Raw genomic sequence first — 22,606 nt, 5'->3', positions numbered from 1 at the left:
CGCAAAAAAAAAAAAAAAAAAAAGATAACTAGAACATACACCTGAGTGTACAATAATAAAATACTTTAAACATATACAAAGTAAAAATCAGTTATAAAAATTTACAATAAAAATCTTGTATAATAATTCAATATGTAAATCCATAACTATAGTAACCAATTAGTAACTTATCTGATTTAAAGGCATATTTAATTTCTATATAAATCACTTCAATAATTCTTGATTGAAAGATTATGTGTACTTATCAACTATCAAGCAAATTTCCAAACCTTTATTAAAATTAACATTTGGTATAACTCATGAATTAAAAATAGATATCAAAATGAAATATATCTTTTTTGTCTAAAGAATATTATTAATCTAAATAGATAGTGTCACGGCTACACTGTCAAAGGTAACAACATTTCTGTGATAGGAAAGCAAACTCAGTAGAATGCATGGCATTCTGTGAGTTAACCTTGCTTGGTTTTAGCAAAGCTTTAGGATTTTGTTACAACCAAACCTCTAATCATTAAACTGAATAACACTTCCTAGACAAAGCTGGGGAGTGGGGGTTGGCTAGGAAATAGTATTATTGTGAATAGTTTCAGGATATGAATTTACTCTTGATTATTAATGATTAACAAATTCAGAGAACTCTATCTTTTTATTTAATATTCAGTAACTAACAGGTACATACCATCCTCCCATCACATTTGTAATGCCATTCCTCCCTTACAGCATTATGATGTTACTATGCCTTCCATATTATTGATACTTGCCTCCTGCCAACCCTCCACGTCAAGAACTGAACAGGTATTAGTAAGTGAGACATACGGGATTCATTCCTAAGTTTAGCAATACTAAAGGAGAACTCACATACAACCAGATCAGACCACAGCTGGTCCAAGGATCATCTCTAAAGCAAAGCTCAAACCTGATGAAACCATAAATAACATCAAACAGGAAAGGCCTAATGATGCTTTATCCTTTTAACAGTGACTGGGACAACAGAACAATAAAGTTTAATTAGCAGCCTAGGACTGAGGTATCTAGGAACTCAGACCAAATGACAGTACTTAAAAAAAAAAAAAAACACTAAACTAAAAGAGTAAAAACTAAATATGGAAAACACTGAATATTCAAATAAAATATTTCTGGATGGGAAAACAAAGAATTTAAGAATAAATGTCAAAAAAAAACAACAAAAATGAGAGCAGAAACAAGGTAATTTCATGGAGAAATAACATCCAAAATAAGAGAGTAAATGATAACCCAAAATAAAACAACAGCTATGTAAATGTGAACATGTGGTACTTAGAAACAGTGCAGTAATCCTTGTATTTACAGCTCTGATCAAATTTATATCCAGGTCAGGGTTGTGCAGCAAAAGAAAATCTTCACAGAGTTCAGAGGACAAAGAATGCTAAAAAGAAATGGAAAAGCAAGCAGTGGTAAAGAGATTTAATAAGCCTCTAAGTACTGAAGAAGATGGTAAACAGCTGTTCCTCATCCTTTCTGATGACAGAACAAGAGGAAATGGCCTTCAGTACACCATGAAGGACTCAGATTACCAATAGATGGAAGGAAGAATTTTCTGCCTGTGACTGTTCTTAAACAATGTAATGGGCTACCAACAGGAGTTGAAGATATCTCTTGAGGTCTTTAAAAATTGGACTAAATTCATCTGGCTATAATGTGATCCTAGCTTGAAGGCAGAGAGATGAAGTAGAAGAGCTTTCAAGGTCTCTTCTATTCTAATGATTCCATGAGTGTCAACCCAATTCAAAATGCTGAAAACTGCCTTCAATTATAGGTTTAATAACTATAACTCAGAGTAAAGCTAGAGAGTTTCTAACTTGATGTCTGAGTGCAAACAAAAGACCTATTCAGTAACGTGGAACTTGAGAGTTGTTATTTGAAACTAAATAGGAAAAACCAGTGAAATAAATATAGCTAATGACCTAAGGATTTACATACAATATTTCTAATGTCTTCTCCTTTATCTAAACTATACAGAATTAAATTAATCCAGTAATGTCACTTGTTTAAAATGGAGCTAAGACTGCAATTATTAAATAGCAAATAAAAGAATAACAGCAAATATATATGTTAAAAGTCTACACATTAAAGCTCATTCTTTTTACTCTTACTGTAATTCCTCACTCCTTACTCAAACCTTATTTATTCTCCACTGTCATCCCAAATGGAAACAGCTTTAGATTTGGCTCTGATTATAATAATGATACATATTTAAATACAAAAATATATGCAAAAAATACTCCCAAGAAGTAAAGGAAAATTTAATTCACAATTCCAGACACACACTATTATCATTTAATTTTCTCTTTCTAGATACTCTCTATCTGAAGACATATTTTACCAAAAAAAATGAGATACTCTTCATATTTTTGGAAGTTCACATTTTGCCTCAACACATCATAAACATTTTCCATGGTATAAGCATCATGTATATGATTGCTTTTTGCTCATATAATATCCTAGTGTGTATTAAATATATTTCAGACCTATCTACCATAGCTTCTAAGGGAATTCTCAGCACCTATTTTGTGACCCACACCCCCACTCTCCCAGGCACACATAGTCTTGAAAAACGATAAGGAAGAAATGATTGGATCATGAATGGACACTGATATAAGACTAATCAGAAGCAGCACAGAAACTGAACTGTGACCAGGCCTAATGAGAAGACCTCAACTCTACTATCTATGTGGTCAGTTACCTAACTCAGTATGTTTGTATCCTATTTCTAATCTCTCTAAAGACTCTTGATCAGTACTACTGCCTTACGGAAGCAGGAGCTGTAAATTCTTTGCTCATTTCCCAGTGTACTAAGGCTCTGGAGAGGGAACACTTCAGGAAATACTGCTTGACCATGACCAAGGTGTATTTACAGCTCTTTAAAATGGCCACTTTCTGTGTGATAGGAAAGAAAACCAAATTTGGAAAATAGATAAATCTACTAATCCAACATCTAGAATACAACCAAGAGCCTAGAATTCTCTGGAGTGGACTTTGTTTCCTCTGTTTGAAGGGCCACTCCAAGGGCACACATCTTCAATTCCTGAAGAAGATATGTGATCCAGTATTTACAAAAAAAAAAAGAATAGCTAGAGCATAATAAGACTGGTGATAAGCTACATGGCTATGCTTTTGATCAAATAGGTAACTTTTTGCCACAATAACACAAAAGAATTTTCTGGGTAATTCCGAAACAGCAAATCAAGCATCCGTGGGGCACATATTATATATACCCTCATACGCTGTTTTACAGCACAAGGTATATTTGTCTCCACTGTCTCATCTTTGTTCCCTGCTGCTTTCCATCCTATGGCAGTGGTGTTGAATACTGATGAGGTAATACCTCTTTCAACCTCTTGCAGACATTTTAAAGCAATTTGCTCAAGTACCAAGTACCCAGTCTGCATTTTTGTGGGCAATTTGTGAATCAAATTTCCGATCATCCTGAGGGTATTTTGAGTTTTTAATATAATGGCTTATCACGACCAGGGTATGTCTCATTTCATTTGATTTATTTTGTATATAAAATAGAAAAACACACTCAAACTACTGATATGAGCCCCAAAACATGCCTTCTAGAACAAATATTTGGTATTAATTCATAAGAACATGAATTTTAAAGAGAAAGAGAAACGTTAAATTATTTTTCTGTATGGTTTCCTAACATTTATATAATTTTGATTTGGTCTAATTACTTTATATAATTGGAGATAAAAATTAATTCAGAACTAAAAGAAAACAAGATATTTTATTAATATAATAAATGAGAGCCAAATAGAACCAAGTTTTAGGTGATAGGTGTTAAGTTGATGCCTTGCATTAATTAATAAATATAAGTAAATGTATAGAAACAATATCCTCTAGTCAACCTCATTTTCACATACATATATTGACGATGAAAAAACCCTTCACGTTTTTCATGCACTCCCCCATATACTTACTAATGTCCATAAAGAACAATCTTAGTGAGTGCCCTAAAAAGATTCTAAATTGGATAAATGTTCTTATGTTTTAGAGCAACTGGTTTGAATGAAAGATAAAAAATCTACTTTACATACTGGATGTAATAATAATTATTATTATTTTATATATTCTACATAATTATTTCAAATGCTGCAATGTATATATATACAAATGCATGCATATTATATTAATATATCTTTATAGAGATACAAATATTCACAACATATATTTTATTTCCTTCAAACATCTTTTACATAATAGAGTAATACAGGCTACACACTGGACCAGCCTAGGTTATGATATAGTTGAGAAAAATGCATAATTGAGAAGATAGGTCACTTTCTTCTTCATCGTTTAAAAGATAAGGAGCAAAATCAGGAAAATAAAGGCTTTTCAATGTCTTATCCAGTAGTAACAATTACTTCTTTTTAAAATGCTGATAGTATGAATTTTCAATCAATCAGCAAAAATAAGTCTTTATTAGGAACCAAAACACAAACTTCACCTGAAATAGATGCCATTCATAAAAAGATTCCAAATAAGGAATCAACTATGCTTATTTATATTTCATGTCTTTTTTATTCATTATTAATCTTATAATTTGAAGTCAATTAATCCTTATAAACATCAACTTCCTAAACTTTGATTAATATTAATGAGTTCTGATTCTCATTGTCCAATTACTCCTTATTGTTATTAGTTTGCCGGGGCCACCAAATACTAAGGACCTAAAAGTGTTAATGTACTCATATAATGTATAATAATGACCAATAATTTAGTTTAATCACATTAAGTAAAGGTACAATTAATGACGGATTTCATTTTAAATATATGCTAGTCTACATATATTATAAATGTATAAATCATTAACTTATAGCTACAATGATATAAAGAGCTTAGTGTTTTTATGATATAAGCACATTATGCACACACCGTCCTTGGACATCATTCCAGTCTCTCAGAAGCCTTTCATTTTCTTTCTGTAGGTGTTCATTTTTGGCTTGGTTTTCTGCAATGGTGTCCAGGCAACGACAAATAAGTTCTCTAATGACCTCAGCTGGGTTTGCAACTTTCTCTAGATTGAAGGAACCAAGTCTGAACTAGGATGAAAGGAAAACATGATTAGCTTTGGGGGAGAATATCAAGATTGAGTGGCCCAGTTTTAAATACACATATTTTCTTCTGAGGGGGAAAAAGTTTAAGATTTAAATATAGCTCACTTACCAGATATAAATACAATGAACAAAATTACTGGGCAACTTCCTACTTTCTTACTAAAGCTTATCAGATAAATCAACATATAACCTAAGAATAATTCTTTTTAAGTGGTAAGTCATTCTCCCACCTGCTAGCAGAAAAGAAAACAACATAAATACCATATAAGCATACTACCATCTGTTTGCTACTACCTAATTTAAGTCACTATGCTCAGAATAAGGAAAGAAATTATACATGAAGACTCTTTTTTTTTTTTTGGCCATGTGGCATGCATGCAGGATCTTAGTTCCCTGACCAGGGATCAAACCCGTGCCCCCTGCAGTGGAAGCGCAGAGTCTTAACCACTGGACTGCCAGGGAAGTCCCTACATGAAGATTCTTAACTCTGGTTTCTGTTAGTACTGATAGTAAAATCAAATAACTGACAGAAGCTACCTGTGAAGAAAGAGAAAAATTTTTGTAATACCTAAGAAAAATATAGGGTTTTAAAAAACAGATAAAGGAGTAATGACTGTTACCAGGTTTATCAAAAACCAACAATTTATTACTATAAATTATAAATAATAATGTCACATGTCAAACTTGAGTACTTTTGCATAAAGGTAAGACATAAAAATATCTTAATTCCTCTGTTAGAGGGCACTACAAAATAAAACCGTGTAATAAAATTTTATTATAGTTAAGGAATTCTGAAAGGAACACAGGCTCTCCTCATTTGGTAGATAAAGATACTGAAACACAATGATTTACTAATAACTATAATATCCTTATTATTAAAATTAGAATTATTGTAACTAAAATAAGCTTTTAAATGACAATTATAATTATATAGCCACCATACCTTACAATTGAAGTATAACTCAAGCATAGCACAAATACAAATTAATCTAATCATCACCAAAATGGAACTGTTATATCCATTTTATAGATTAGTAAAGTGAGGTTCAGAGTAGTTATCTAATATACTGAAGGAATAAAATCAAGATCCTACTATACTATCCTGTTACACTGTTTCCTGACATAAATGAGTATGGTAAACAAACAAGTAAGAGGAAGAATTAGGTTCAGAACCTACACATAATTCTGAAGAGAGATTTTAAAGACATTAAGTAGGTAGCAAAATTGAGGGTACAAAAGGGTTTTTTTGGTTTTGTGTTGTTGTTTGTCTCCTGGATCAGTAATTTCTATTATGGCATTCACTAATAGGAATATTTCTAAAGTGTCTTGCCTGTAAAGGATTATTTCTATAAATATGTTACATACAGATTGAGAAATATTTAATAGTGATTGATAATTCTGAGACAAATCACTGTTAGTCGATTTACAAATAAAACTAAAAGTCACTACAGTAAAAATCCAGTGTTTGCAATCTGAGTGGCAATTTATAAAACATTTCAGTTAATTCCTATAATTTAGAATCATTTAGTTGTTTAACCCCACAGAGTAAACTTTTCTGGATGAATTATGTTTACCAATTTATTTTAAATTTTCAGATCGAAAACACAGGTAGATATTTTACTTAATATTTTAGAAACCCTGTGAAAAGACCTAAACACTGACAATTCCTAGGTATTGAAAAACATTTATATATACTTGCTTAAAATGTAAAGGAAAACAAAGGATATTTATATTCTTGTATTATAGGCACACTTTAGAGGACTGAATAGTACTGGTTTAGTCACAAAGAAATTGAGTATGTATTTGTGTATTTTTTTTTTGAAATCCGAGGAGGTCACAATGTCTTCTTAATCCTTTAATTTGTTTTATCTGTTTTATCTCACCTCTTTCTCTTTCTTAACAAAAGAATGGGAATCAGATTAAGAAAAATTGTCCTTTATTTCAATATTTCAATGAGTACATCCAGTTGTGTAGATAGATATATAAAACCTAAATTAGAGCTTAATTCTAATTTTAATAGTAAAATTATTATTTTAAAATAGTATAATTATTATTATTAAACCTTTACCCAAAAAAGACTTGGAAAAATTCTAAGAATTTTGAAATTATTTCAGACTATTTGTCACATCTGATTTATTTCTCTTATACTTAGAATCAAATGGCCAAAAACATTTGCATATAAGTGCATATAATGAGTCCATTTAACAAGTATATAAGTTTAAATAGGAAAGTTTTATCTATGTAAAGAATATATAAATTGAAAGTAAATTTGAGCACTAACCTTTTAAAGCTTCTCTTATGCAAACAAACATACAAAAATTAAGATTAGCTGTAGAATATTACTTCTTTGAGTCCATGCAGAAGAAAAATTAAGCTTATTTTATTTTTAGACAATAGATTACATTATCAGTAAAACATAAACCCACACTGTGATTTTGTATTCTCGCATTATCACAATTGTCAGGAAGCTTTGACTAAGATAGACATTTTTAGAAAGAAAAGAGTTTTTCATCACTTGGAAGTTTCAAAAATGCCAAATGGATAATGATCCATTATCCATTTCAAAGTGTGATATTCAGGATCACACGCTGATCCTGAATACAGTAATCAGTAAAATACAAATGCACAGATAAACACAAGTCTAGCCTCCTAACATTCTATTTTAGATGGCAAAAGAAAAAGGGAACAATTTTAAATCACTAATAACAAGAAACTTTTTTCAAAATATCATTCAAATCCTTACATCCAAAATTCCAAAGGAGAATTCTTAAATTTCTTCTTGGCTATTTAGTATAGAATAAACTTAAAATGTCATTTCTTCTTAAGAGTAGGCAAGTATTTTTCAGTTTCTATTTTTTCTAATTATATTCACTAGTTTGGGGTCCTTTAACAGGCGTGAACATCTGTTATTCCAAACAATAAAAATAATCAAGAAGTATTTAAAACTCAATCCAAGAAAAATATTTAACTTGAGATATTCTGCTTATTTTGTAGAAAAATTCTGGAATGTATGAGAGAGTGAGTCTGCTGGACCATCCTGTCTGTATACACATGGTTCAGAGCCAAGGCAGGAAGCACCCTTCCACTCTCACTACCTCTGTTCCAGCCTGTCTACCTCATAGATGCAAGGGACCACACGCCCATGTGAACTGGACTTAGAGAAGGGCCTCAAATCAGGCCTAATGAATTGAGAAGCATGAAATATTTCTGTGCTCTAACTCTATATTCAGACCATCTTTATACCATCCCTCAAATGAAGTGGCAACTTTAGAAAAGTATTGTTTTTAAAACTAGCAAATTCCAACAAAAGTTACACTGTATGTTTTTGTCAATTTAAAAATCTTTTGCTTTAGTTTTTTGTTGGACATGTAAGGCTATTAACACAGATGTTCTTTATTAGTTCTGTAATTTCAAAATAATCTGCAATATGAAATCAGGACTTCAAATGGTACACCAGAGTGAGAAACCACAAATTAAAGACATTTTGAAAGTATATCTCTTCTTTAGAGACATGGGCAAAAATAAATTTCTCTTTTGTAGTTAGTTCTCAAGATCGTATGGAGAATTCAGTGTACACAAACCTATACTAAGCATCTCATTCAGTCTATAATCTAAGATTTTAAGCTATGTTTTTATTTTTCCATGTAAAAAAAAGTTGAAAACAATTAACTTCTTAAATACTGGTAATCATAGTAGGTTGCACTAGTTGACTCTAAACTGTCATTATTTTAGCTAGCAAAACAGATAGCATCTTTGATCTGATCTGCATTAAAAATTCTCAATTTCAGAAAACTTATCCATTTTCTTTAGCCAGGCTTTTATTCTGGATACCTATCTGTCAATTCTTTAAATCCAAGATTAAATGCCACACCCCCTTACTCATCACTTCAAAGTCCAGAACAAATTCTCTTAAAACTACTTTAGTCTACATTGGCTTCTCTGTTCTTGATACTTCAGAGTTTGTCTCACACAATTTTTCACTCAGTTTCATCCTCCCTATATTTTTCTCTTGTTTCAGAAATGTAGTCTTTTCCTTTAAATTTCTAGCTCTTTGAGGTCAGAGACCCTATCTTATGTCTTCCTTAGTCTCCACAGTGTCTTATACAGTTCTAGACATATATTAAGTGCTCAATAAAGACTTGAATTTTTTAAAATTGCAATGATCCTTATTAATAAGAGAATACAATTATAATGTGGCAGGGTAAAGGAAATAATTGGGACAGTGATTCTCTGAATACAAATTAAGAAATATTTTAATCTGTTTAAGGATGTAACCGTTTTATTTTATTGAATAGTATAATTTCAACCAAAAGGGCATGGTTTAAATATTGCATAATAGCTCTCAATACTGTGATAATACATAAGTTTAATAAAACCTAAAAAGATACTTTTTTTTTAAAGAATGTATAAAGTTATATATGTACTCAGTTATCAGGTTCTTTGGAGTGGCCAAACAGATAAAAGAGAATATATAGTATTGGTAAAATACACTAAATAAACACTAATTCCAGGGGAATTGTTTATGGCCATTCCACATGTTTCTGGGGATAGGAGGATTATCAAGGTGTGAGTTGATACTCTGCTTAGAATATATCAACTAACGAGCTGCATTTTGATACGTTATCAAAGTAGTCTAAATAACCTTACAAAATTAATATTTGTTACTGTCCTGGGAACCAAGATGTAAAGGTAAAGGAAAAGGAGGAATAAAGATATCTTGATGTGATTCCTAGGCAATAATGGTCACACAGGAACTCCGTTCTTTTCAGTATGTGTTTTTAAATTTATTAGTATTAAAAAAAAGTTTAGCTGTGCCTAGATATGTATACACTAAAAAAGTAAAGCCTATTCATTATAGTGTGTAATACAGGATATTTTGTCTATTGTAGACAAATACATAGTTGTAAATATACCATTGTTGTAATACATAGTTGTAAAATTCTAGTAATAAAGGAAATCAGTCAAGTTATGTAGTAAAAAAGAAACTAAACTGTATTACTTTGGCCTAGTTATGTTAATCATCAACTGTAAGTATTCTGAATCAACTATTTCTTACTAAGGTCTTAGTATCATGAACTCTTTGGTTTTGTGACCTGCTGAAATGTTATTTTAGATTTAAATAAAAAATATTACAAATGAATCTTCTAAAACAGTGACATACCTAGGTTGATAACTGGTCACATTTAACTTCCAAGGTAGCTAGAACTGAGAAAAGAATACTGATAAGGACTTTCTAAGCAGATAAGAGAGCTTTATTGTGAGGCTATTAATCTCACCTTTCCAACTATTTTCTTGACCAAATTTCTTAAAGCTTATTTAAAAATGTTTAAATATCTCAAGATGATTATATGATCAAACAAGGCTCTGCATATGCAGAGTTGTAGATCTGTAGATCCTATAGGTTCTTACAATTAAAATGCAATCTTCTAAAAGTGAAAATACACTGAGCTCTAATTATAGGGCTAAAAATTATTAGATTTTAAGGACATGCTATATGCTTTAATATATTAAGTACCATCTAAGAATTATTTGGTATTCATAATTGCAAAATTCATTGGTGGGAGTCAGAGAATCCTTGAGAATGAAACGCCCAAAGGTCCATGTGATAAGACTATCTCAGAAGTTACTTTTACTTTGAATGACTGTAAATGTTCTCCATTATGTCTTGAAATAGAGATGATGAGCCTTTTGGTTCATGGAAAATATAGTAAAAACTAGAAGACTTATCTGGTCTAATTAGGAGTTATAATTAACAATGAAAATTTTTACTATACATGGATTTAGAATCAACTAAAAGGCTTTTCCCACAGTTAACTGAATTGGGGGTAGTGGGGTAGGTAGAAGGCAGGGGTTGCCTATTATTTGCCTGTTACTTTAATTTTGATATTAGAAAAAGAAATATTGCCTTGGATTTCCTGACACTCTACTAGATCTCATAATACTCATCTAATCATATCTTCATAGTATGCTTCTCTGTCTTCTACTTACAGCCTAAATGGTAATATTTCTTGGAATGGTCCCTTGACCTACTTCTCTTTTTTCTCTGTAGAGTTTTAGGGTTATCCACAATCACAGCTTCCATTACAGATAAGCTGAAAACTGCCAAATGTGTATCTACAGGTGGTACCTCTCCTAAAGTCCAGACTTCTATAAACATTTAACTCATTTTTGGAGTGATGTCACCAGTATGTCCTATACAGACCTGAAACTTCAAATGCTAAGACAGAATTCATTGTCCATCCCTCTCACTACTAAACTAACTCCTCTCTGTACTTTCCATTAGACATTCATTCAGTTACACTTGGGTAGTCTAGTGGGTGAACATGGACAATTATCATAGCATTACAATATTAACTTTTTTTTCTCATACTAGTCTGAAAGCTGCAAAGGGATAGGGGCTACATATTACTCAAATTAGTATTCCCATTCTTACATGGTTAAACATAGAATGTATTCATTTATCAGACTTTCTGAGTATGTACTATATGTTAAGCATTGGAGATACTGTTGTGAACAAGAAAATGTGTACACTCTCTTGGACCTTATATCTTAGTAGAGGAGGTTGATGATGCCAAATGATCAAATAATAATTTCACACAGTTGTAAATTCAATGAAGAAAATAAAATGAGTCATAAGATAGCTATTAGAGGGCAGAGTATGCTTAGATATAGTGGTCAGGGAACAAGTCCTTGCAAAAACTGAGGTAGAGAACAGAGATGAGATTGGAAAGGTGGACAGAAGAGTAGATCATATAGGATTTTGTAGGCCACAGTAACAAGTTCAGAACTTACTCTAACAAAAAGCCATCAGAAGATTACAGGCAGGAAAACAAGTGTTTACAGAGTACTCAGCATTTCCTCTAAGATTGCCCCCAATTATCCCAACCTCCTGGTACTCAGGCCCCATGTAATTCCCTCTCCTTGAGTGTGGGCAGGTCTCTGACTTGCTTCTAACCAAGAGAATATGGCAAAAGTGACACATATCAGAATTTCAGACAAACTAAAAACAAACAAAGAAGCATAAAAAATATACTAGGAATCTGGTTTGGAATTACACTCATTCAAGTTATTTTATAAGGAATTAACTTATTTCCAACATGAATTACAGTGTAATTTCTCCATTCAGGACCACTGGATTTCTTTATATAATCAAGAGGTTTTTTTATATCCTTTGGTTAAGTTTCTCATTGTTAATTTTTTGTTTCTGTTTTCATTTTTAAAAAAATTTTATTGAAGTACAGTTGATTTACAATGTCATATTAGTTCCAGATGTATAACATAGTGATTTGATATTTTTACAGATTATACTCCACTTAAAGTTATTATAAAATATTGACTGTATTCCCTGTGCTGTACATTATATCCTTGTATCTTATTTATTTTATACCTAGTAGTTTGTATCTCTTAATCCCATCTCCTATCTTGCTCCTTCCCTCAATCCCTCTCTCCACTGGCAACCACTAGTTTGTTATCTGTATCTGTGAGTCTGTTTCTGTTTTGTTACATTCATTCATCTGTTTTATTTCTTAAATTCCACATTTAAGTGAACACATTTGGTATTTGTTTTTCTCTGTCTGATTTACTTCACTAAGCATAACATCCTCCAAGTCCATCCATGGTGTTGCAAATGGCAAAAATTCACTCTTTTTATGGCTGAGTAATATTCCTGTGTGTGTGTGTGTGTGTGTGTGTGTGTGTGTGTATGTACCATATCTCCTTTACCCATTCATCTCTTGATGGAAACTTAAATTGCTTCCATATCCTGGTTATTGTAAATAATGCTGCTGTGAACACTGGGGTGCATATATCTTTTCAAATTAGTGTTTTCGTTTTCTTTGGATATACATCCAAGAGTAGAATTGCTGAATCAGATGGTAGGTCCATTTTTAGTTTATTGAGGAATGTATATACTCTTATATCCATAGTAGCTGTACCAATTGCTTATTTTTAAATCAAACTCCCTACACTGTAGCTGATAAGACTCCCAAATGATGTGTAGGTAGAAATATGAATGTAACTGCCTACTTAGTAGTCTTATTTTTTGTTATTTTGAATTCCTTGGTCATACCAAAAGGATTATATGGTATTTGGGAAAGTTAGCAATCTCTATTTTAGAATCCCAATACTGACATTTATTTGAAAGTGGGTCGTGAACAAGCAATTATAACCACTGTATTCAAAATAATGACTTATCCTATAAGACATTCATGAACACAATCTAAGGGCTGGGCATGAAGGATTTTAAAAATAAGCCACAACAGAAATAATACCAAACGGCACAAAAAACTCCACTCTCGAATCAGTTTGAAATTGACTTGTCTTCTAAAAACGGTTGATTACTTTAACACAGTAGCATTCCAGAGTGGCTATGACAGAGAAAAATCTCACTGGGGCTGGGATCACTGTGTGCTGTTGCTTAGCTCCTAAGGCCTCATAGAAACAATAAGCAAGCCAACACTGGGGAAAAAAACACTTTCAATATGATAAAATATCTACTATGAGAAACTTAGGAAATATATCTTAATAGGACATAGTACAAAATATCATGGACTATTTATTTCTGAATTTAAACCAGTTTACACTGTTTAGTAACAACTGCTTAGGTCTCTCTAACATTCTCTAGGAAAATTAAACGAAAACAACAGAATCTTACATTTTTTTCTGATTATGAATCCTGGACTTTCGTAGTTAAAAATTACAGAAACTTAAAGCCAACCTCCAACCTCCCAATCCCAAAGCACTGAACTATATATGTTTGATGAAACAGCTTGACTGGTTATAAGGCATTATATTGACATTAGAAATTTTTGGAAACAAACAAAGAAAATCATAAACACTTATTGTGTTAACTATAACTGCATTTCCTTAAAATCAGTTATCATAAACTAGTAAACTCAAAAGGGGTGATCTTTAAAAAGCCATAGAAGTACCAAGTATTTTAAAATCCTAGTTTAAATGAAATGATAAAATATAGGAATCCAGAAAAAATATGTCCATTTTTTGTTTGGTATATGAATTTCTTTCAAAAAAATTTCACAAAGTTTAATAACTGTCTTTTTAAACTATGGATTAAAAAATTCCATCTTGGCAGAATCAAGATGGCATACTAGGAGGACACGGAATTCGCGCCTCCTCACAACTAGGGCACCTACCAGGCACCAGTGGGGGACCACAGACATCTAAGGGGACGGGAAGAACTCCCAGAGTAGGTCCCTGGGTAGGACGTGGGGTGTGGGGGGAGTGAAGGGGGAGAAGAAGTGGAGGCGGGACGGGACTGGAGGCCCTGGGGGGTCGGCTGCGGGAGGGGAAGGGATCCCACACCCGAAGGGGGGAAATTGGGGAACAACTGGGAGGTCAGAGGATCAAAAGGGAGCGTGGCCAGGTTTCCCCTGCCCACTTGGACCCCCAGGAACCTGCTGAGATCCCGGGCCTGATCCTCTGCCCACCTAGGCTCCCTCCAGCCGAATGGGTCCTGAAGGAGTGGGAGGGAGGGGAAGGGGAGCAAAAGTAAAGGCCGGACCCCTAGGACTAGCACCTCTGAGGGGCGGCTGGGTTAGGGAAGGAGTTCCTACACCCAGCGGGACCCACCCACGGTTAGGGGTCCAGCGGCGACGGGGAGACCCTGGGGGAGACAGTGGGGGAGGGGTGCGGAGGAACGGAAGGGAATGGGGCCTGTGCTTTCCCTGTCCACTTAGGCAACGGGAAGCCTATTAGGCTCCCGGGCCTAATCCTCTGCCCTCGGAGCCTCCCTCCTGCCACACAGAGCCCAAGCCCCGCCCCTACAGCCACCCACCCAGGGCCCTACCTCTACACTCGGAGACACCCTCCAACGCTGGGCCTAAACCCCACCCACACACCCCCACCCGGGGCCCTACCTCCAAACTCCAGAACTCGGAACTCCACACTCCAAAGGCCCTCCTTTCAACACGCCACCTCTCCCCTTCTGTGTAGGTCCTAAGCAGAGACCCCACCCCACGGTCAACCATCACCCCTCCACCCGCCTAGGTCCTTTGCCACCCAAAACCCTGCCCCTTCCTAAGTTCCACCCCCTGCCTAAACTCTGCCCCTATAGCCAAGGCTTTTTTTTTTCTTTTTTCCTCTTTTAGATTGGGGTCATTTTACCTTATTGATTCATTGTTGTTGATTCTTTTATAAACCTTTCATTTTTCTAATTTTATTTTATTTTTATACTTTGTTAGTGATCTCTCCTTCTGGCTTGTTCTCCGCCCCCCACCCCCCACCTTATTTTTCTTTTTCCTGTTGTGGTTTTATCTTACCTTGTTGCAATTGTTTCAATTATAGTTTTACTTTTCTAATTTATTTTTTATCTTTCTAATTTTATTTTGTTTTTTATTCTTTGATATTGTACTGATCCTTTTTTTTTTTTTTTTTACGGTGCCATGAAGCTTGTGGGATCTTTGTTCCCAGGCCACAGGTGGGGCCCAGGCTCCTGTGGTGGGAGCTCGAGTCCAAACTGCTGGACTGAGAACCTCAGACCCCAGGGAATATCAATCAGAGTGAGGCCTCCCGGAGGCCCGCATCTCAGCACGAAGAGCCAGCTCTATACAACTGTCTGCAAACTCCAGCGCTGGATGTGTCAGGCCAAACAACCAGTAAGACAGGAATACAGCACCACCCATAAAAAAAAAGAAAGAAACGACAAAAAATTTTGTTTAGGACGAAGGAGCAAGATAAAAACCTATATGACCAAATAAATGAAGACAAAATAGGCAAACGGCCTGAAAAACAATTCAGAGTAATGATAGTAAAGATAATCCAAAATCTCAGAAACACAATATAGAAAACACAAGAAACTTTTAAGAAGGATCTAGTAGAACTAAAAAGCAAACAAGCAGTGATCAGCAACACAATTACTAAAATTAAAAATACTCTAGAAGGAATCAATAACAGAATAACTGAGCCAGAAGAACGGATAAGTGACCTGGAAGATAAAATGGTGGAAATAATTGCCAAGGAGCAGAATAAAGAAAAAAGAATGAAAAGAATTAAGGTCAGTCTCAGAGACGTCTGGGACAACATTAAATGCACCAACATTCAAATTCTAGGGGTCCCAGAACAAGAAGAGAAAAACAAAGGGTCTGAGAAAATACTTGAAGAGATCATAGTCGAAAACTCCCCTAATGTGGGAAAGGAAAGAGTCAATCAAGTCCAGGAAGCACAGAGAGTACCATACAGGATAAACCCAAACAGAAACACACCAAGACACATATTAATCAAACTATCAAAAATTAAATACAAAGGAAAAATATTAAAAGCAGCAAGGGAAAAGCAACAAATAACATACAAGGGAATCCCCATAATGTTAACAGCTGATCGTTCAGCAGAAACTCTGCAAGCCAGAAGCGAGTGGCAGGACATATTAAAAGTGATGAAAGGGAAAAACCTACAACCAAAATTACTCTACCCAGCAAGCATCTCATTCAGATTTGATGGAGAAATTAAAACCTTTACAGATAAGCAAAAACTAAGAGAACTCAGCATCACCAAACCAGCTTTACAGCAAATGCTGTAAATGAAATTAGAACACTCCCTAACATCATACACAAAAATAATCTCAAAACGGATTAAAGACCTAAATGTAAGGCCAGACACAATAAAACTCTCAGAGGAAAACACAGGCAGAACACTCTATGACATAAATCACACCAAGATCCTTTTTGACCCACCTCCCAGAGAAATGGTAATAAAAAAATAAACAAATGGGACCTAATGAAACTTCAAAGCATTTCCACAGCAAAGGAAACCATAAACAAGACAAAAAGACAACCCTCAGAATGGGAGAAAATATTTGCAAATGAAGCAACCAACAGAGGATTAATCTCCAAAATATACAAGCAGCTCATGCAGCTTAATATCAAAAAAAAAAAACAACAATGCAATCCAAAAATGGGCAGAAGACCTAAACAGACATTTCTGCAAAGAAGATATACAGATTGCCAACAAACACAAGAAAAGATGCTCAGTTATTAGAGAAATGCAAATCAAAACTACAATGAGGTATCACCTCACACCAGTCAGAATGGCCATCATCAGAAAATAAACAAATAAATTGTGGAAAGGGTGTGGAGTAAAGGGAACCCTCTTGCACTGTTGGTGGAAATGTAAATTGGTACAGCCACTATGGAAAACAGTATGGAGGTTCCTTAAAAAATTAAAAATATAACTACCATATGACCCAGCAATCCCACTACTGGGCATATACCCTGAGAAAACCATAATTCAAAAAGAGTCATGTACCACAATGTTCATTGCAGCACTATTTGCAATAGCCAGGACGTGGAAGCAACCTAAGTGTCCATCGACAGTTGAATGGATAAAGAAGATTTGGCATACATATACAATGGAATATTACTCAGCCATAAAAGGAAACGAAATTGAGTTATTTGTAGGGAGGTGGATGGACCTAGAGTCTGTCATACACAGTGAAGTAAGTCAGAAAGAGAAAAACAAATACCATACGCTAGCACATATATATGGAATCTAAAAAAAAAAAAAAAAAAGGTTCTCACGAACCTAGGGGCAAGACAGGAATAAAGACACAGACGTAGATAATGGAGTTGAGGACACGGGGAGAGGGAAGGATAAGCTGGGACGAAGTGAGAGAGTGGCATGGACATATATACACTACCAAATGTAAAACAGATAGCCAGTGGGAAGCAGCTGCATGGTACAGGGAGATCAGCTCTGTGCTTTGCTACCACCTAGAGGGGTGGGATAAGGAGGGTGGGAGGGAGACGCAAGAGGGAGGGGATATGGGGATATATGTCTGCATATAGCTGATGCATTTTGTTATACAGCAGAAACTAACACAACATTGTAAAGCAATTATACTCCAATAAAGATGTTTAAAAAATAATAATAAAATAATTCTTGTCAGAATTTTCATCCAAATATATTTACTAAGAATCCTAACAAGCATACTTATTATAATTTAATGGCCGATCTCTAAAAACCAAATTCCAATCTAAAATATTTATATAGAAAACTAGTAATATTTACTTTGATTTATTTCTTTATTGACCTACAGACAAGATAAAAAGAAATTATTGGTCTAAAAAACATTTTAAATTTTTCAAGGTAGTTTTTTTTAGGTGATAATTACCTAATAGGAAAACTGCCTGTACAGTATAAAAATTAACAACTATTTTTAATGAGATTGAGAAGAACTGGAGAGTACAATGGATGGTAACCATGCATTTAATTGAATTTTCTCACAAAGAAAAATGTAATTAAAAGTTAACATTGAGATAGTTCTAGTTCAGCTAATAGCAAAGTAAGCTGTATTAGACTAAGCCCTCCTGGAGATAACAATTATAAACTCTGACGCCCCCCCACCCTTCAGGAAAAAAAAAAAAAAGAACACCCAAGAAACAAAACTCTATTTCAAAGACTGAAGAATGACAGAAAGCAGGCAGCAACTAGAAAGTACTCAAATAGGGTGAGATCCATGTTTGTATGACTGTTCCTCACATGGCACTGTCCAGTCCTAGAGCTCATGTAGAACAAGTAGAGTCCTCTCTTCCTGACTTGAGGTGTCAAAGGATGGAATTCTGGGCTAAACAAACACACATACACACACAAATAAGTAAACAGATGGAAAATAGGAGAGAAAATGAGAGGATCAGTACAGTACAGGATGAGTTAACATCCACATAATAGAATTAGCCAAAAGAGACAACAAAACAGAGAAGGAATTTAAAAAGCAGAAGAAATACATGAACTGAAAGATTTAAATTTCCAAATGGAAAGGGTCTACTAAGGTCCCAGCACATTTAATCAAAAGAGGACTCATAGCAAGGCACGGCATCATCAAATTTCAGAACATATGGGACAAAAAGAGAATCCTAAGAGATTACAGAGCAATAAAATAGGTTACTTGTGAATGAGTTATAAGGAATTAGAATGGCCCCGGATTTCCATGGCAATGTTGGATACCAGAAGTCAATGAATTAATGTCCTCAAAATAATAAAGACATGTTCAGAGAATATGTTTCACCACTCAATGTGATGAAATAAATCAAATTATATTTCTCTGGGCTAATTGTAATAAATTCAGATTTTGAGCTCTGGATCTAAGACTAAAGTAGTACAAGGAATATATGAAATACAGTCAATAAGTTTCTGTAGAATTCTACATGAAAACTTGAAATTCAATTAAATATTCTTTCTTTAGTTCCTACCATGTATATGTACAAGGCAATCTACATTATGGAAAGATGAATCAGATAGAATAGCTGCTTTACATAAATGTAAAGAGGGTAGTAGTATTTTATAAGGCCTACAATGTTAGTAGATTAATTTTAGAAAAATTGATACAAGCTATAATACTACAACCATGAATTTTCAGCCATTAAAAGCTCAAAGTGTAAATGTAGCCAGACAAAAATGTCGAAATACTGCAGTAGTAAAATTACTGTTTTCAATGAAGTAATGTCATTACTAGATGAAATACCAAGTGTTTTGTGGTAATTATGTAAATAAGTCATGTTACATATAATAGCACCTAGCTGTTAGCAAATATTAAAACCAGAAACTTAGTTAAGTCCAAAAGAAATCAACTGCTTTGGCATATTGTAGTTCCACTTCTGTGAACTGTTTCTTATGAAGCAATCTCAAATGAGAACACTTACCCATTGCCAAAAATGTCCAAATGGTATCGCAGTTATTGCATTTTGACAATGTAGTAATCTCCATTCATTCAATGGGGTGCTAAGGGATGAATCTCTAAAACTCAAGTGAGGGAGCAATGGAAGGGAGGGTGGCATTCTGAAAATACCGTGTATACTGAGATATATGGTTACATGAAAAGTCATAGCCAATGGGGAAATAATGTCAGACACAAAATGAATATTTCATAAAATTTTTAAAGAATAATTTTTCTTTGTATGACTCAAAAGGTCAGATCAAAGGTTTATGTTTAGCTATGAGAAATGCTTTGGCACTTATTGTCATGGTTACAACATATTAAGGGAGAAAAAAAGCACTCCCCTTAATGAGCCAGTTCAGAAAACCACAGAACGTAGACTCTTTAAAAATTATCATGACTTAATTTTATAAATCAGTGTTTGGTTATAAATTGAAGAAGGAGGCCATAATGCCTGGTGTGCACATACAGGGCTCCTCATTGGAAAGGGAGCTCTGACAGGTTTATTTAATTTTTAAACTGGGTAAGTACACTTCTCAAGTTCATGACAAGCTTTTACAAGTTCATGCTTTGGATAAACTCAAATTTGCCACTGAAATATTGCTATCTGGGCCAATGCATAAGCCAAAGAAAGTTATATGGGGATGGCCAACTGCTTTTGAAATGACTTGACCTAAACTCTTCCCAAAGGAATTCTATATATTAAGTGACAGCAATCGTCACATTCCATGTTCCTTAGAATCACTACGGAAGTAGTAACTTTAAGCAAATAAATAGAAGATGGCTCCCATAAGGTTAGGTTGTTTTCCTAAACTGGACAGAGCTAATATTTCAGTTCATTGTACATTAGTCTCATAGGAAATAGAAACCAGGCATTATTGGGGGAATAAAAAAGGCTATTTTTTATTCTGTCCTTGTCTTCCCCTTAAGCAAAATACTCTCATCCATATGGATATACCTAATATACTTCCACCCTCAAAGGTCATCTGTGTAGATCTCCTCTTAATGATTTTAAGAAATCTGGCCACCTTGACTCTGCAATCTAGAAAGATTTTCTGAACTTGAATAGCTACTGGAATAGCTAACTGAAATGTAAATTCCTATTTGTTTAGCATTTGTTTAACTGAGATTTTTACTTTTAACAACACTGTATCTTAGCAGCAACTGTTTTTATTGAGTATAAATTCAAAGTCTACTTTACAATTTTGACGTTGTCAAAGGTAACAATTAAATTGGTTTTAATAGCCATTTCTTAGACCCAAATGTGATATCAAAGATTGACAATTAGATGTGAATTCTGGTTTTTCTTAACACACTTCTTTCTTCCTATGTATATTTTCCTTTTGGCTGAAGCTAAAAATATGAAGAAAAACGGGATGTGTCACAAAATGGCTCTAAAATTTGAAATTCTCTTCTTTATGTTATCCGCATTCTTGGTACTTAAATTCCAGAACAAGATATACAGAATATAAATATTACTGTCTAGGATGAGGTTGCTTTACCAACAAGCTGTGACCTTGATCTTTGAACTTCAAAAATTTGAAATAATACTATCATCCAACCTGTTTACCCTAATTCCCAGGTAATTTATGAGTGACATTCAAAAAGAAAAACTACTATGTAACTTCAAAGAATTGTTTATTCTCACACTTTTAATCCAACAAACAGTTTAAAGGAATTTTTCACCAAATACTAATATATATATCAAAGGTACAAAGAAATAATACAGTGCTCCTGCCCACAAAGTGACTCTTATAAAAAGGTACCTGTTATATAGTATGAGAAGTGTTATTAAAGATGCTCATTAAGGGCTTCCCTGGTGGCGCAGTGGCTGAGAGTCTGCCTGCCGATGCACGGGACACGGGTTCATGCCCCGGTCCGGAAAGATCCCACATGCCGCGGAGCGGCTGGGCCCGTGAGCCATGGCCGCTGAGCCTGCGGGTCCGGAGCCTGTGCTCAGCAACGGGAGAGGCCACAACAGTGAGAGGCCCGCGTACCGCAAAAAAAAAAAAAAAAAAATGCTCATTAAGATGCAAACTATCATATATAGAATGGATAAACAACAAGGTCCTACTATATAGCACAGGGAACTATATTCAATATCCTGTGATAAACCATAATGAAAAAGAATATAAAAAAGAATATATATATATATATAACTGAATCACTTTGCTGTACAACAGAAATTAACACAACACTGTAAATCAACTATACTTCAATTTTTTAAAATGCTCATTATATTCAATGTTTTTCACAAGTTCATCAATCTCAGAATAGATGAGCACATTTTGGGGATTATAGTAGCAGCGTGAAATTTTAAGTATGATATCAATATATAGGACCATAATCAGACTCTCAATATCAAGATTGGCAACAGCTAGTGTGATGGTTAATTTTATGTGTCAATTTTATTTGGATGCCCAGAGAGCTGGTTAAACATTATTTCTGGGTGTGTCTCTAAGGGTGTTTCTGGAAGAGATTAGCATTTGAATTACTGAACTAAGTAAAATAGATTGCCCTCCCCATTGTGGGCGGGCACCATCCATACAGTTGCGGGCCAGAATAGAACAAAAAGGCAGAGGAAAGTTAAATTCACTCTCTACCTGACAACTTGAACTGCAACATGGATCTTTTCCTGCCCTTGATTCTCCTGGTTCTTAGGGCTTCAGACCTGGACTGGAAATTCAATATCAGCTCTCCAGCTATCAGGCCTTTAAACTACACCACCAGCTTTCCTGGGGGTCCAGATAGTGAGACTTTTCAGCCTCCATACTTGTGTGACCCAATACCTTATGATATCTGTATCTATATAGATAGATACTTTATATAGGATATATATTTT

At 34.3% G+C, this 22,606-nt stretch overlaps 1 protein-coding gene across 6 annotated transcripts in view; it reads right to left on the bottom strand.

The window, feature by feature from the left end:
* XRCC4 (X-ray repair cross complementing 4) overlaps positions 1-22,606 on the bottom strand; it is a 372,319-nt gene that overhangs the window by 254,355 nt on the left and 95,358 nt on the right. For all 6 annotated transcript variants that reach the window (XM_030847096.2, XM_060295978.2, XM_070045162.1 and 3 more), the window contains one exon: positions 4,918-5,084. In XM_030847096.2, coding sequence (XP_030702956.2) covers positions 4,918-5,084 — 167 coding nt within the window. The remainder of the gene's footprint in view (positions 1-4,917; positions 5,085-22,606) is intronic.

Source organism: Globicephala melas, chromosome 3 (assembly GCF_963455315.2).
Source record: "Globicephala melas chromosome 3, mGloMel1.2, whole genome shotgun sequence".
Taxonomy (NCBI): Eukaryota; Metazoa; Chordata; class Mammalia; order Artiodactyla; family Delphinidae; genus Globicephala; species Globicephala melas.
Note: the sequence above shows the minus strand (reverse complement) of the source record. Positions and strands in the feature narration are given on the sequence as shown.